The 16,225-nt window shown below is 47.3% G+C and overlaps 1 protein-coding gene across 3 annotated transcripts in view; it reads right to left on the bottom strand.

Annotated features, from left to right (window-relative positions):
- BRWD1 (bromodomain and WD repeat domain containing 1) overlaps nt 1–7,118 on the bottom strand; it is a 107,243-nt gene extending 100,125 nt beyond the window's left edge. For 2 of the 3 annotated variants that reach the window (XM_064578781.1, XM_064578784.1), the window contains exons 1-4: nt 6,779–7,118; nt 6,617–6,675; nt 6,441–6,470; nt 6,198–6,257 (exon numbers count right to left, since the gene is read on the bottom strand). In XM_064578781.1, coding sequence (XP_064434851.1) covers nt 6,198–6,257; nt 6,441–6,470; nt 6,617–6,675; nt 6,779–6,827 — 198 coding nt within the window. In that variant the 5' untranslated portion in view covers nt 6,828–7,118. The remainder of the gene's footprint in view (nt 1–6,197; nt 6,258–6,440; nt 6,471–6,616; nt 6,676–6,778) is intronic. The other variant, XM_064578783.1, reaches the window with a different exon arrangement.
- Nucleotides 7,119–16,225: the final 9,107 nt, after the last annotated feature.

The raw sequence follows: 16,225 nt of genomic DNA, 5'->3' as shown, positions 1-16,225 counted from the left end.
ACTTTAGAGTAAAAGGGTGCATCCTTTACTAGGGCTAATTGTATTACCTCAACCTCTACTCTTTGCCCAGCATACTTCAGAAGATGATGGGATACACAAAGCCAAACGCGACCCCTGATCAAGAGAGGGAGTAGTCAAGAGTGGACCCACAGAAGGCCCTGATGTTGAAAATGCTCAGCCATTATCTCTTCAAAGTATTTCTTCCGCCCCATTCTTATTATTTCCATTTAGGACTTTAATTACACATTAGACAATCTGATATCCCACAGATTCAAGAAGTTTGAACAACCTCAAGCAGAGTAAATGCAAAGAAATGTACTTAGGTGCACGTAGTAGCAAACTTTTGACGTGGCCTCCAATGATCCCCACCTCCTGGTACTGACAACCTTGTGAAATCCCAAATCCCTTCCCCTAGAGTAAGTTACTTCTAACCAAAAGAATACACTCAACACTGAGGGGATACCACTTCCATTACTGTGACTTCTGTCTTACTAGCAGATTATTATTCCTTATTCAGCTTTCACCTTTTGAAGATGCAAGCTGCCTTGTTGGATAGACAACTGGCAAGGAACTGAGGACAGCCAATAGACAACTAGAACCGAGACTTCTCAGTCCAACAACCCGAGAACTGAATCTAGCAAAAACCAGGTGAGCTTGGAAACAGACCCTCACCTTACCTACAATCAAGTCTCCAGTTGAAACCCCAGAGCTGGCCAACACCTGGACTGCAACCTTGATAAAGACTGAAATGACTCAGCTCAGCTGTGCCTGGACTTCTAATTTACATAAATTCTGGAATAATTAATAATAAATCTGCGTTGTTTTAAGCCACTAAGTTTTGGGGTAACCTCATCGCTTCTCGGCCTTTTGGCTAAGATCAAGTGAAGTTTTGGGGTAACCTCTCATGCAGGAACAGATAACAACTATGGTACATCACAGTAAAACTGCTAAAAATCAAAAACAAAATGAAAATCTTAAAAAGCAGCCAGAAAAAAAAAAGCATTATCTTGAAAGAAATAATAGTAAGACTGCCAATTTTTCACTATTAATGAGCTGAAAGGGAAGGGAAAAAAAAAAAAAGCACTAACGGGAATTTCACCTTTAAAACAACTTTTAAAAACAAAGACAAAACAAAAATGTTTCAAACCAAAAATAAGTAAGAAAAAGGAAAACCAAAGCCATTGCCAACAAAACTTCATTAAAAGTAACAGAGTAAGTTGTCCAGACTGAAGAAAAATAATCACAGATAAGATACATGGGAATATAGGAAAGAACTGAAAATACCAGAAAAGGTAGATGGTGGGTAAGCAAATGAGTATTAACTTTAAAACAGCAGCAGTAACATCTGGAAAAATTTATAACATATGTAAAAGTAAAATATGATAATAGCCCAAAGGACAGGAGAGTAAGAATTAACAGTTTTAATCTCATTTACTTGGGAAGTGGTAAAATAACTAAATGGTCAACACATATTGTAACCTCTAGGGTAACCACTAAAATAATAAAAGGATATATACCTAAAAAGCAATAAAGAATAGTATAATAATTAATCCAAAAGAGAAGAGAAATAAAGAGATGGGAATATATAAAAAAGATACCTGGTAGACTTAACACAATTTTATTTAAGTAATTATACTAATTACTTAAATTATAACTAAAGACTCCAAGGAGAAGACTGAATAATAAAACTACATGCTGTTTACAGGAGACATACTTAGAAAATGAGACACGGGAAAATGTTTGCTTTACTAAAAGTAAAAGGACAGAAAAAGATGCACTATGCCATCACTAACAGAGAGAAAGCAGGGCTGGCTGTACTAAGGCCAAGTCAGACTTTGAGGTAAGAAGCTATTATGAGAGAAAGAAAGAACATTTCCTAATTTAAAAAAAAAAAAGGTCAAATTCTGGAAAAGGCAAAACTATGGGAATAGTAAAAAGGTCAGTGGTTAGGAGGGAAGGAAGGATAATTAGGTATAGCACAGAGGATTTCTGGGCAGTATCTGTATGATCCTGTATTAGTGGATATGTGTCATTTGTCTAAACCCACAAAATGCACAACACCAAGAGCACCCACTGTAAATATAAAAGAACCCTAATGTAAACTATGGACTTGGGTGATTATGGGCGGTCAATATAGGTTCACTGACTGCAGCAAACGTACCATTCTGGGGAATGCAGAAAACGAGGGAGGCTGTGCACTTACAGGGGACAGTGCTCAATTTTGCTATGAACCTAAAACTGCTCTAAAAAGGTTAATGCAATAGGAAGATAACAATTATGAATTTGTACGTACCCACTAACATACATAAAGAACTGGAAAAAGTAAAAAGACAACTCTACAGTTACAGATGAAGATTGTAACAATCCCTCTCAGACATCAATAGAACCAAATGGCAAAAATGTGTAAGGATTTAGACAATGTGAAAGGAAAAAATTTCATGTGACTTTTGTCCCTTAGATGCAAATAACTGTTATGATTAGGTGAGCCTCTGAAAACAAAGTAATTAATAACTATCCTCTTTCAAAGCAGGGTAGAGCACGCTCTTGATCTCAGGATACTGAGTTCAAGCCCTATGCAGTATGGAGAGCTTACTTACATAAAGTAGCACAGTCAAGGCTAAGGAACTCATAGATAACAACACCACTACCATTATTCAGCACCTAACTAGAAGGCACCATTAGTTCCCCAGCCCACAATGTGTTCACCCATAAATGGGTAAATAGCAGGTATCATTCATTCAGACATAAGAGCCAAAAGAGACTGTATTTTGTTATCTCATTTAGACCCTACAAATATAAATTAAGCAAAAGGGAAGTCTACCCAATTAGGCCTTGTCATCTTACCAACATCGTTACTTTTAAGTGCTGATTATTACTACATGCCAGGCATCGTAAGCCATTTTTTTCCCATGTTTACAACAATGCTTTGATACAATTACTATTATCTTTGGGGCACCTGGGTGGCTCAGATGGTTAAGCATCTGCCTTCGGCTCAGGTCATGATCTCCAGGTCCTGAGAGCCACCCAGGCGCCCCTCAACTTTGTATTTCAATACAAATAACTTTTTTTCCTTAAAGGCCTATTAAACATTATTTAAAAGAAAAAGCATAATGACAATAAATTCTCTAACAATAGGCTGCAATGTAAGGATTTCCTGATTTTATTTACTGGTTAAGGAAGACAGTGACCTACAAAATGGCGTGTTACTCAATTAGTAAGTCTCTCGAATCACGTTCGCCTTATTTAAACATGCTCCTTCTTTACAAATTAGGTCCTTCCTCACTCCTGTGCCCCATTCCATAGCTCCATTTCCTTCTTCCTCTTTCATGTTCACCACCTATAAATCATAAATACCCCAATTACATTTTACGAATTCACAGGCCCAACTGCTAATGCAGATAAGTAGTCTCAATTCTTTCAAGAAATAGCAAAAATACTCTTGCTTCCAAAGTACAGGCTGGAGTGACAACATGGTCCTAAGTCTAAGATAAACTGTAACTTTGTATGCAGTGACTCTGGAATCACCTGAAACGTTTCAAAAACTACCAACGTCCAGTCCCAATACAAAAATTCTGATTTAACTAGTGTGAGACATGGCCTGAGTATTCAGATTTTATAAAGCTTCCCAGATGGCTCTGATCCAAGAATGAGAACTGAGAAAAAGGAGTAAATTTAACAGCACAAGGAAACAAACAGCATAAAGAAACTATCAGACAAAACCCGAAGGTGAAACACTTTACAGACCAACTCAAGTCTCTTCAGGAGAAAAAACTATGGAAAATAAAAAAGAGATGGAAAATAATTTCAGTACAACACGTGGACCTTACCTGAAGCCCAATTCTAACTAAATATAAAAAGAAATCCAAGGAACAAGAAGAAATCTGAATATGGTCTAGATATATAAATAAACCTACGTATGTATCATCAAAGAATATTATTCTTTGGATTTTAAGTGTGACAGACACTGGCACTGCGGTGGTCTAAGAAACAGTCCTTCAATTTTTTCGAGATGCACTCGGCAGAATTTCGAGAGGAAATATAATGTCTAGATTTACTTTAAAATACTTCAGCTTATTAACCAATAAAATAAAGGAATGTCTGGAATTTGCTTTAAAACAATACAGCCTACGGGAGGGAGCTAACAGATGCAACATTCTTTGCTAATCACTGAGGCTGATAAGGAGTACCTAGTGGATGGTTCATTACTCTTATTTTTCTGTTTGAAGATTTCCACTGGTAATTTATAAAAAAAATACTTCAAATAGAAGCCAAAGTAAAGATAGCAAATTGGCAACGGGGTTCATTTCATTATTCCAATTTGTGTATATCTGAAATACTGCTTAATTGAAAGAAAAGCGGACTTGGTTTGGAGAACTAGAAGCTACTCACGTACTCCGACAAAAAAAAAAAAACTCTCCTGTATACAAGATGCTCATCCTGAGTGGCTCGGTCGTTAAGGGTCTGACTTCGGCTCAGGTCATGATCCCAGAGTCCTGGGATCGAGCTCCGCATTAGGCTCCCTGCTCGGTGGGAAGCCTGCTTCTCCCTCTCCCACTCCCCTTGCTTGTGTTCCTGCTTTTGATATCTCTCTGTCAAATAAATAAATAAAATCTTTAAAAAAAAAAAGGAAGCTCATCCTCTGTCACTTACAGCTAGGAGAGGGTAGAGGCAGGGGAAGGCAAAGGACAAAGAGGATTTCCACCAGACCCAATGAGCTAGGTGATGAGAGATGACCTGGCTCACAGCCACACCACAGGAATGTAACACAGAGATGTGGGGTAATTCTAAGCAGAATTTTAAGTAGGATTTCAAGCAATTCTAACAGAAAAGCCAAAAGTGTAATATTTAAAAAGTTTTCCAGTAGTTATAGCATCTCAAAATTTACACAATTATCTCTTCCACAGCACAACTGCACTGTCAATAATGCACTTCTGCTTCCCTGATAACACTTTTTTCTCTCACCAGGTGTAAAACAAGTAGTCCTTTAAACGTTTCCTAGACTTAAATATCAAAATAACATATTCAATTCTGTCACGATGCAGAATTTTTAGAACTTTCTTGGAAATACTGTTCACTTTTAAGTGTTTGCTTCAAAAAACTCTACATCAGTAAATATTACAATTGATGACTGAAATAAAATCCTTTCTCCAGACTTTGTCAATAATACTTAACTGTTCATATACAGATGACAAATCCCCGTTTACTTTTTGTCCTTTTGTTTAATCCAAGAAGTGATCGTATCCTACTACCGAATTCTATTACAAGTATTAGAACTGTGGTAATAGATCACTCAGGAGATTTTGATTTGTCCTCCGTTGTTTTGCTCACACAAGATGCCGATACAGCCTGGTTAACTAACGAAATCCTTTCTCCTAATACACAAGTTGGCAAAAATATTTTCCTAAAGATTGTTTTATTTCATCGGACAAACCAGTGGGCAAGACCTAATTCTACATCGTGAGAGCAACTCAAAAAGTTGACAAGGTGCAATGAAAAGAGAAGCAAAAAGAAAATGAAAAGACGCTAAGGGTGCTCTAAACGGAGAAGCCGCACAGTTAGGGCCTACGTTAAGTTACCAATACAAAAATTCATCAAAGTAAGTTTTCTAAGGCAACAAGTACTGTACAGTTTGGAGAAGCAAAAGTACTGGAGGAATGGCATACTGTCAGAACAGCAAGATTTTTATGACGCTGCCGAGGGGTAAGAAAAACACGCTCAAGAGAAGAACATTTCTCCACCTTTCAGAAACCAACCATTCTATTCCTAGGGAACAAGTGGTTAGAGGAGCTGGGCGGGGCAAAAGAGGGAACACCAATCAGAGGTCGAGTTACAAGTCGCGTACGAAAACAGAAGGATGAGAGCAGCTCGCTGAGTGGCTGGCACCTACCCCCCCCACCCCGCCCGCGCGCACGCGCGCCCCCGGCTCTCACCATAGGCAGCCGCACCTGGGGACCCACCCCACCGCAAACCGCGGCGCAGGGTCGCCCCCACCTCCCGCCAGCCACCCCCCCGAGCCGTTTCCTCCCAAAACAAACCTGGCCGCCCCAAAACAAAACAAAACCTGCCGAGGGAGTCCCGCTCTCCCGGGGTCGCCCCCGAGCAGCGCTCGGCCACTTCGCCCCGCGAGCAGGAGCCCCGACAAGGGGGCGGGGAGCGGGTGCTCGGAAACACGGGGATGGAAATGTCAAAAATCTCACCAATTCCTCGTAGCTCCTGTTGTGCTCGTTGCCCTCCCAGTCCAACCTCTTCGGCAGCAGCTGCAAAGGCACGAGACGCACACGCGTGACCAGCGCGCGGGGCCGGGCGGGGGGCCGCGGGCCGCGCGGGGGGCGGCGGGGTGGGCTGGGGTGGGGAGCTGGGCGAGCGGCCCCGGCAGGGTAGGGAAGGGGGCACGAGGGGACGCGGCGGGGCGGGCGCGGCGGGCGCCGCGAAGCACAGACCTGGTACTGCTCCAGCTCCTGCACCAGCACCTGCAGCCGACGAGACGCGCAGTTAGGAGGGCGGGGGGCACCCGGGTCCACCCGGCGCCCTCCACCCGCGCCCCAGGCGGCGGCGGGGCCGGGGCCGGGGCCGGGACGCGGCGGCCCGCGCCGCCGCCCGCGGGGCCCGCACTCACCTGGGCGGCTCTCCGACACGGGCCGGCCGATAGGTACCGGGCGATGAGAAAGTACAGCTCTGCGGGAAGACGGGGAGTCGGTCAAGAGCGGGCGCGGCGGCGGGGAGGGGACCGCGGCCGGGCTGGGGGCGCCGCGGGGAGGGCGCGGGCGGCGCGTCTTACCCGACTCGATGAGGGGCACCGGGCGTCGGGCGGGCGAGGGCTCCGCCATGGCCGGGCGCGGGGCGCGGGGCGCGGCGCGGGAGCGGGCGAGCGAAGCGTGTAGGCCGCGCCGAGGCCTGAGCGGGCCGGCGTCCCTCTACCTCTGGCGCGCCGCCGCCGCCGCCATGCCGTGCGCGCCGCCACGCCGATGCCTCCGCGAAGTAGTGCCTCCGCGGGAGAGAAAGTAGTCCCTGCGCGGCGGCGGCCCGGCGCCCCCGTCCGACCGGCGGTGGGGCCGCGACCAGAGCGGCTGGCTGCGCCTCCCTCTCCGCCGTGTCAGGGGCGCCGCGACGGGAACGTGGGGGTGGGCGAAGGCCCGGGCCCGGGCAGGCGGCGGGTGGGGGCGGGGAGCGCGCGTGGCCGGGATCCCTGCGCGCGGTGAGGCGGCCCCCGGCCATTGTGAGGCGGCGGCGCGGCGGCCGGGCTCGCGGCGGGGCGGGCGCCGGGGCGGAGGTCGGGCGGTGCGCGGGGGCGGGCGCCGGCCGGGGGCGCGGCGGGGGCGGGGGGGCAGGTTGCCGTGCCCCCGCCGGAGCGAAGTCGCTCCCCACGGAGGCCCGGAACGCGCAGCGGGTCTGGCGGGGTCGCCCGCTTCGGGCTCTAGGAAGGGACGTTTCCCGGACAGTCGTCTGGGGCCGGTGTGTTTGCCCCTCGCGAAAGCTCGCTCGCTTGGAGGACGCGAAGCCCGTAAACCTTGAGAGTCGCACCACCCGCAGAGAGGAGAACGTCGGCCCGCAAAGCTTTCCCGGGGGAGGAGAGGACGGATGCGGGAAGCCACAGGTTGGGGGGGGGGCAGGGGTCCGCGGACACGGACGCGTTCGCGTCTTGGAGGGCACGGCGAACGTCCGCGGGACGGAAGGATGAATAAGTGAGACCGAGCCGCAGTCCAGCGGACAGAAAGGGTTAAGGAAAATGCAGTAGATCGCGGAGGATGTAAGCCTCGCTCGTCGGGGAAAGCCGCCTGGAGCCGGCGATGACTTCGCCGGATGGGGAAAAGGAATGGGAGGAAGCGGGCAGTACCGACAGGCAGCAGCCCATTCCCAGGAAGAGAAGCAGGAAGCTTGGGGGAACGCACGGGGGGAGCCGTGTGTGATTAGGATTCAAAGCTGGAGCAGTGGACAAGGATTTGGGCCTCTCTCAATTGCCGTGCTAGGCTTCTGGCCTCGCTGGGTTCGTCGCTCAGCATGTCCAGGGCACCCTAGTCTGAGCCCGAAAGCACAGCAGTGAGCAAAGCAAAGAGCCCTACCCTCCGTGGAGTATGCATCGTCGTTCTAATTCCTACTCCGTGTAATGACCCCCACGTAGCGGTTCAGCTGAGGTTCAGGTGTGGGACTGACCTTGGGTCTTGTGCCACTGTTAGATGTTTGACCCTGACTGAATCACTTAACCTCTGAGCCTCCGTTTTCCCTCACCTGTAAACTGTAAATCATATTTGTGCCTACTTCGTAGGGTTGTGAGCATTGACAACCCTGTGGGTTAATACGTGTTCCTGGCATATAGTAATAAGCACCCTGTCCGTGCTAGTTTTTTATAATTATTTACACCAGGTAACAGAAGATCTTATATATGTTTGTGAATGAACCCAAACATGTTCAGACAAGCGCATCAGTAATGTGTTCTTATATCTGTTAATTCAGCAAACATTAATCAAGTGATGGAGACCAAAAAAGAATAAGCCACATCTTTGCCATCAGAGACTTCAGCGTCTTTTAGGAGAAACAGATGTAAGCAAATAATGACAAAATTTAGGGCAGAGAGAGGCGATCAACCTGCCTGTGGGAGGGAAGGTTGTTAGAGAGGTTTGAGCCTTCCCAGTTTCTGCGTGGAATGGGATTCCAGGCATCTGAACAACAAAGGGCCAAGACATGAGTAACATTTCAAGTTTAAGGAACTCTAGTATGCCTATTTGGGGTGACTTTGGAGGTGTGGATGGGACCCACTAAGAAGTTAAAATTGAGAAGAAAAAAGTTAAAGTTGGGAGCAATCGGAAGATTCTAAGCCAAGAAGGGTCGGTTTTAATTTTAGGATTGATTTGAGAGTATTAGGACCAAGAGGCAGGAAAACCACTTAGATGACTTTTAAATAAGAAAGAAATGAAGATGCACTAGGCCAATGGACATAAGGATGAAGAGGCAGAGACAGGATCAGAAACACATTGGAGGTTAAGTCAGCAAGATGAGGTTGAAGCGGAATGAAAAGAGTCACAAAAGTCTCAAGTTTTGGGCTGAGTAGGTCAAGGTTGTGCCACCAACTAAGATAGGACATACAGGCTGTAGCTCATTTGTTAAAATGAATACTTGGCACAACTTGATTATTTGAAGTTACAGTGCATATTTGTGGGACAGTATGATCTGATGCTAAAGATTACCCAAGTTGGCAAGTGATAAAGACATAAAGAAGGGAGGATTTAAACCTTCAAAGATTGATCCAGGACTTGCCTATTTCGCCTTGGGTTGTTTGTTTGTTTTTGGTTTTGTTCTCGAAAGATTTTCTCTTTAAGCAATCTCTACACCCAATGTGGGCCTCGAACTAAGAATGCCAAGATCAAGAGTCCCACGATCCATCCCATGAGCCAGTCAGGTGCCCCAACATATTTCACTTTGTCATAATATCATAAAAGCAAAAGAGAGCCGCCAAAACATGTAAGAATTTATATCTCAAGTACTGGTCTTTGTCCAAAACTACAATTCCAGTATGGGCAGCCCAGTAACCATTATGAGGCATCAGAGTGAGGACAGTTTTCCTTTGCAAAAGCCTGGCTAGTTAGTGCCTTTACAACCTACTCTGATGTCCATGACCAGTACTGCTGGTAGATTTGAAAAAGAAACACAAAGATTCTGACAAGAGGCAGAATATCTTCCCCATTCAACTCTCAAGTGACAGAGACCCAGATTTGATTCCCACTTCTGCCACCTAGAAAAGGAGATACACTCTCCCATCGGCAGCTCCACAGTGGGGGACCTGCCGGGAGTCTCCAAACAAAGCATAAATCGTGTATATGTTCCCCTCACAACTGAACCCAAATCACTCCAAACGCAAACACTAAGATTTGCTTTGGAGTAAATGGAAATAACTTGAGTTGTACCACAGGCAAGCTATATGGAGAGCCAAATTCTAGAAAAGTTGCTAGATAAGCAGGGGCCAGAAGATCTTAACAGCTGGTGACATCATCTGTAAGGCTGTCCCCCATCTCCACTATAAGAGAACTAGAATGTGTTAGTCCTTGGCAGCCAACACCTCTCCTGGATAAGCATCACTGATCCTTAGTCAGATGCCATTAATATGCTCACTTCGCAGCTAAGAAAGCTGAGGCTGGCCTAGGGAGACCCAGAAGGGCCTGAGGGCACATAGCCAGGCTGCAAGCCCAGCTGGGACACAACGACCTTAGACTGAACCCACGCACTGCAGAATTCTTTCTCGCCTTGCCACATCTCACAAGGGAGGAATCAGAGCCTGAATAGGAAGGGACTCACACAAGACCACACAGATGGTCCATGAGAGAGCTGAGATTGGAAATGCACAAGGACGTGAACGATCTCCTTTATCACAGGCAACTCGGCGCTGGATCCTCTTGTTCTCATTTTAAGCATGAGGAAACTGAGGTTTAGAAAATTTCAGGACTTGCGTACGGATGTAAACTCTTAAGGAAAAAACAAAAATCCAGCGGGACCTTCTAAGTTAGGAGTCTCGAGAGCATTAAGTGTGAAGAGCACGTCTGGAAAATGGGGAGCAAACCAGAGTTAGGGGCAACTTTGAAAGAGTGAAACAATGAGATCTGTGAGCAGTAGACACCATGCAAAGAAAACTGTATACATAATTCAAATTCTAATATCAATATGTTTGTGCAAATGTACGTTAATTGAATTTCATCTCGTGCAGCAGGCACTGCTCATCCACACACCCTAGCAGCAGAGTCCTGAGGGACCTAAGAAAGTAGATGACGTTGGACCTACAGAAGAGTGATACCACAAAGCGTAATCAGGACACAGAAGTGAAATCAAGCGCACACAAAAACATCATTTCATTCATTCAACACAAATTACATTGGAAGCCTTCTCTAAGGCAGGCAGTATGTGGTGGTCATTGGTTTCTGGGCTTCTGTGAGCTAAATCCCCTAGAAGTAGAAAAAAGTTAGTATCTTAATAGGTTACCAAAGGACTTTGGGGAAAAAAAAAAAACCAACAGAATGAGGGTAACTGGTTTTGGATAAGCCCTCAGTCATAGCCAACCTTTGCATCTGATTCCTGAGGCTCCTCTCTACTTCCTATGTGTCATCTTTCCCTCAGGACCTTTCCTTCCCTTTCAGTCCGCACCAGCCAGCTGTCCCCTTAATGCTACTTGGCCCTGCCCTCCTTCAGCAGATTGCTTCCACATTTAGCCCTTCCCTCGCTTGTCACTGGATCCTGTCCCTCAGTGTCCCCACGGTGCAGGCATTGGCCCGTGTCTGTGTCCAAGTCTCACCAGTTCTTTTGAGATGGTTCTCAGGGCGTTGGAGAGAACACAGCGTGATTGGACCAGAGAGACCCTGGGAACGGGGGAGCTGGAATCAGAATATGTCCGTCTTCGAAGGCGACTTACGAGTTGAGCAAACTCTCTGGCTCGGCGCTCGTTCTTGGGTTTTGATCATCTTTCACACAGGGATTAACAACAATAGATAACATTTGGTGAATGTGTCTATATCCTGGACACTGCACTAACCCATTTAACATGTTTTGTTTAATCCTATGAGATAGCTAGAATGCATGAGTCGCTTGTGAGCATTTCAGAGAGAATGCCTATAAAGAGCTCTCTGAACAATGCCCAGCTCTCAACATCACACTCTTACGTAAAAATTATTTCTTTCTCCATTCCCTCCGTCACCAACAAGTCTCCTCAAAGGTCTCCTTGACTCCCTACCCAATGAATCCTATCACTACTTTTACACTTCCTGAAGTACAACTTAACATATTCTCCATTCAAGCCTGGCTCCTTCCCTTTCACCTAAACCCAAACTCCGGGCTTCCTTTGTAAAGCTGTGTAGGATCCTCTGCTTTCTACCCTTTTCCCCCCAGGGCATCCACAGGAAAGCTGACTGCACCGGGCTGGGAGCTTTCCTGTCCTCTGGCTCCCAGTGGGTCACGACGGAGGAGGCCCCAGCAGGAGATGGAAGAGTGGGAGGAGGGTGAGAGTGGGTTTCTATTTTCCCAGCGCCTTTCCTGCCAAGCCGCAGGTTGGTGATGGCTGCAGGTTCTCGAAAGAAAGCCACAGTTCATGTGGGACAGCTCTCTCTCCATACATCAACCCTCTCTCAGTTTTCATACCTTGACCTCCCCTGGGCCTTCAGGATTTGGGCTTCTCTTCTGAGTCAGATGCAAGCCTCTGGAGGGAGCCCAGCGTGCTTTCGAGTCCCTGGCAGATTTATTTTAACTGCCCGCACCCTTGCGAACAGTGGCACCACTAACCCTCCTTAGGTATCCCAATGGATTATGCCTTCTCCTTCCTTCCGGAGCTCTGGTAGGTACTCAAGCTCTCCATGATGATGACTGCACTCGAACTGAGTCCAGAGCATGCCCTCCAATTCTCTCTCTCTCTGCTCCCCTATTTCTTTCTTCTCTGTACATTTTGTCCTCTAGCTTGAAAGGATCTACCTCAATCCCTAACTCCTTGCCTCACAAAACCTTTCCTGAGTCATTATGGTCCTTGTTAAGCGATTTTTGAATGTCCCCGAATTATTTCTTCATCACACACGCAACCCATCAGTAAGCCCTGATGAGCTTGGATATAAGCACTTCTCATCTAGATGAGCAGAACAACCTCCTAAGTGTCTTCCTGCTTCTCTGTTTATCCTGGAACAGGCGGTTTTCAAGAGGCAGCTGGAGGGGTCCTGTTAAAACTTAAGGCAGTCCTGTCCTCCTTTCTCAAAACCCTCTGACAGCTCCCATCTGACCCAGAGGAGAAGCCCCCGAGTCCTCCAAGGCCTCCATGATCTGGCCTGCTGGTGCTTCTGTGACCTCTTGTCCCACTATTGTTCCCTCTTCTCACTCGGCTCCAGCCGCACCAGCTGCCCTGACCGTCCTCAGACACTCCAGGCACGCCACTACCTCAGGGCCTTTGTACTTGCTGTTCTTTCTGCCAGGATCATCCTTCCCCTAGAACACCACACAGCTAGTTCGTCGCCTCAGACAAGTCGTGGCTCAGAGGTTGCGTTTTCAGTGAGACCTTCCCTGACTGCCCTAAACCCAGTACTTCACCTCACCCTCTGCTCCCACTTCCCTTCTGTCCTGCCTGCTTCCCTCTTCTCTGCAGCACTTTTGACCTAACCGGCTGTAAACTGTGCTCGTCATTTGTGTTTATTGCCCATCTCCTCCCACTTCGTGAAGGCGGGCCGAGAGATTTGTTGTCTGCTCGGCTCTCTGAGGTCTCTCTAGAACTATAACGGAGCCTGATGTATATGGTAGGTACACACGAAATATTGGTAGGATGGTTAAAAAAAAAATCGCTTAGCTAGACAGTCCCTCAAACACGAGACAGTGATGCTCTCAACATTCGCTCAGAAGTGTTTTTGGATGGCGTGGTGGTTTAGTCTGAGAGCCCACGACAACCTGTTGGCTCACGGTGTACCTCGAGACGGGGCCCTTAGGTCAGGGGGCCAGCAGAAACAGAGCTCGCAAGACCAGAAATGCTTTCTTCCTCTGCACAACCTGCCCCCGCAGCGGCCCCCACAGAAGAAGGGCCTCCTGTATTCTCTGGAGGGCAGAGCGAAGCAGTCAGAGCCTGGAGAGAGGAAGGGCGTGTGGAAGAGCGCACTGGGGAGCAGGAAGGGAGGCTGCTTTAGGGAGAGCGCCAGACCACTATGGGGATGGGACATCCTGTCACCCCTTTCCCATGAACGCCCAGTGGCCTCTGCCTCCTCCCTGGACACACAGCACTCCCCCCCGCCCCGCCCCGTACCCTCTGGCTGCCAGCCGGAGTCCCCACAGGAGAGAGCTCGCCCCCCCCATCCTCCCCTCCCCCCAACCTCTCTCTCAAGCAAGCACAGCCTGGATCACCAAGAGGAGGAGGCCAAGAAATTCGGCCTTGCCTGAGTCGGGGAGGTAAGTCTGGGAGCTGCTGGGAGTGGAGGGAAACCCAGCAGGCCCAAGAGGAAGTCTACAAGAAAGAACAAAAGATAGAGGGAAAGTCCAAGGAGGTGGGGCTGGGGAAGAAGGTAGTGCTCCAAGGTCACTGGGTCATCTCACCAGGGAATAGTCCCCTGTCACCAGTTACGCAACACCTAAGTGCCTACCGCGAGGCCTTCCCGTTTTCTGGGATGACATTTGGCACCTAACTGCAGAAATAACTCCCCTGTTTGCAAGTTGGATAGAACTTCCTGGTCCCCCTTTTTTATTTATGGGCAAGTCTGACCTAGAGCAGGGTGAAAAAAGAAAACAACCCACAGTTTAACACTAAATCATCAATTTAAAAAAATAAAAGCCATCAAAGGTTTAAAATCTGAATATTGGTAATGAGATGGAGTTCAGATGATGTTTGAATTAAGAACCCAGAATCCCAAATCTTGCCATTAGCCAGCCACTTGCTCTCTCAAGGTCTCCAAGGAAGGAGAATACTGGCTGCAAGCGGTATTTTATGGACCCTGACCTCATCCCCTAATGATCTAGGCTAGATGGTATTTGTTCAGGGCAGCCTTGGGAGACTAGCACAAAGCTGCCCAGAAGTGCCTAAGCAAAGCTGGGGGAAGGCGTTCCAACAGGAGAATGTGCAAAGCTTGGAGAATGCCTGCAAGGCTCTGTCTTGCGGTCTCCCGGAGCCGTGGTCCTGCACCCAGCAGATCTTCCCAGCTACAAGAGAGCAGAAGACATGATCAACCCTTCTTCCTATAGGACCCAGCTTGTACTCTGAAAGAGCTGGGCTTTGAGTGGGTTAGACCTGGGTTGGTTTCCACCTGGCCTTTAAAACAGCAGAAACCAGCACACTGACCAGGCTAGGTATTTGTACTACCCACAGAGAGGACATAACACAGAATTAACGCAATCCCGGGGAGCACAAGAATGATCACAAAGTGGATATGTTCCTTACAATTTTTGTGAGTGGCTTCATTTTCCATAACAACAATGGCTCCGTGGGGCACCTGGCTGGCTCAGTCGGTAGAGGATGCGACTCTGGGTCTCAGGCTAAAGGATATAATTTCCTGCAACAAGCCCATAACATAAGCTATGCCAAAATCTAACCTCACAAAGGTCACACGCTCCACAGAATTTAATTATAAAGGCTTTGCAGAGAGCAGAATACGAGAGGAGAACATCTTGCACTTTGCAGTAAAGAATCCAGAAACTCAATTTCATGATGACAAGAAAAATATGTAGTTTACCTTGAACTGGATCTTGGTCCCAAAAGGCTAATGCTTTCTAATTAGTAACTTTGGAACTACTGGGATATACGTTCTTCAGCTTTCTCTTTTATCTTTATTAAAAAAAAAAAAAAAAAGAGTGATGACCAGCCACCACTTTGAATTCTCTCAATCTTACAAACTCCCCGAGTATTCTAACTGCAGGGTAGTCTCATTAAGATGGGGTAAAAAGGTAAAAAGTTTACTCAATGGCAAAGAACCCAGAAATAAACTTTGACAGCCGCATAAAGCGAGAGACACATGGCCTGCCTGCTTGCTCCCAGTCAAGCGTGGCTTTCCATAGCCTTCTTCACTCCCCACAAGAACCTGTGGCTATAGAATATACAACCCACAACCAGTGAAGACTTCACTGGATGGAAGAAGCTCCTTTTTTTGCCAGTCTCCTAGGATTTTTTTTTAACCTTCCTGGTCCTCCTTCCCACCTGACACTTCTAGAGGCTTTGCTGTCCTGTCACCAGGTACAAAGCATGCCAGTAATTTTCTGAATGCATCCTGTGATGCAGTCATTTTGGTACAGCCCTTTATTTAACACACCATTTTGGCCCAAGGGTCATTACAAGTACATCATTTTAAAATTCAACCAAGTCATGTATAAGGCAAGACATATCCATCTGATCCTCAGCCTCATCCAGTACCAGACCTCAACCCATCACCAGCTCCTGGGGAACGGGGGGGAACAGAATAACAGGGAGCCTGGGGATCAGGGCCAGGCTCAGGAATGGCTTAAGAATGGGAGGGATCCATGGGGCACCTGGCTGGCTCAGTCAGTAGAGGATGCGACTCTGGATCTCAGGGTTGTGAGTTCAAGCCCCACGTTGGTGAATAAAATCTTAAAAAAAAAAAAAAAAAAGGAATGGAATTGTGGCTTCCACACTTCCTGCTAAAGCTGAATGTATATATACCCAGTGACCAAGCTGTCCTTCTTCCCAGTTGTACACCACAAATGAATACATGTGTTCATCAAAAGACACGTGCAAGTACGTTCATAGCAGAACTACCCATAATAGCCCCAAACTGGGGCTATA

Source organism: Mirounga angustirostris, unplaced genomic scaffold (assembly GCF_029215605.1).
Source record: "Mirounga angustirostris isolate CCGP_5_RB_7025 unplaced genomic scaffold, mMirAng1.0.hap1 SCAF_1, whole genome shotgun sequence".
Taxonomy (NCBI): Eukaryota; Metazoa; Chordata; class Mammalia; order Carnivora; family Phocidae; genus Mirounga; species Mirounga angustirostris.
The sequence above is the reverse complement of the archived record's forward strand: the minus strand, read 5'-3'. Positions and strand labels throughout refer to the sequence as shown.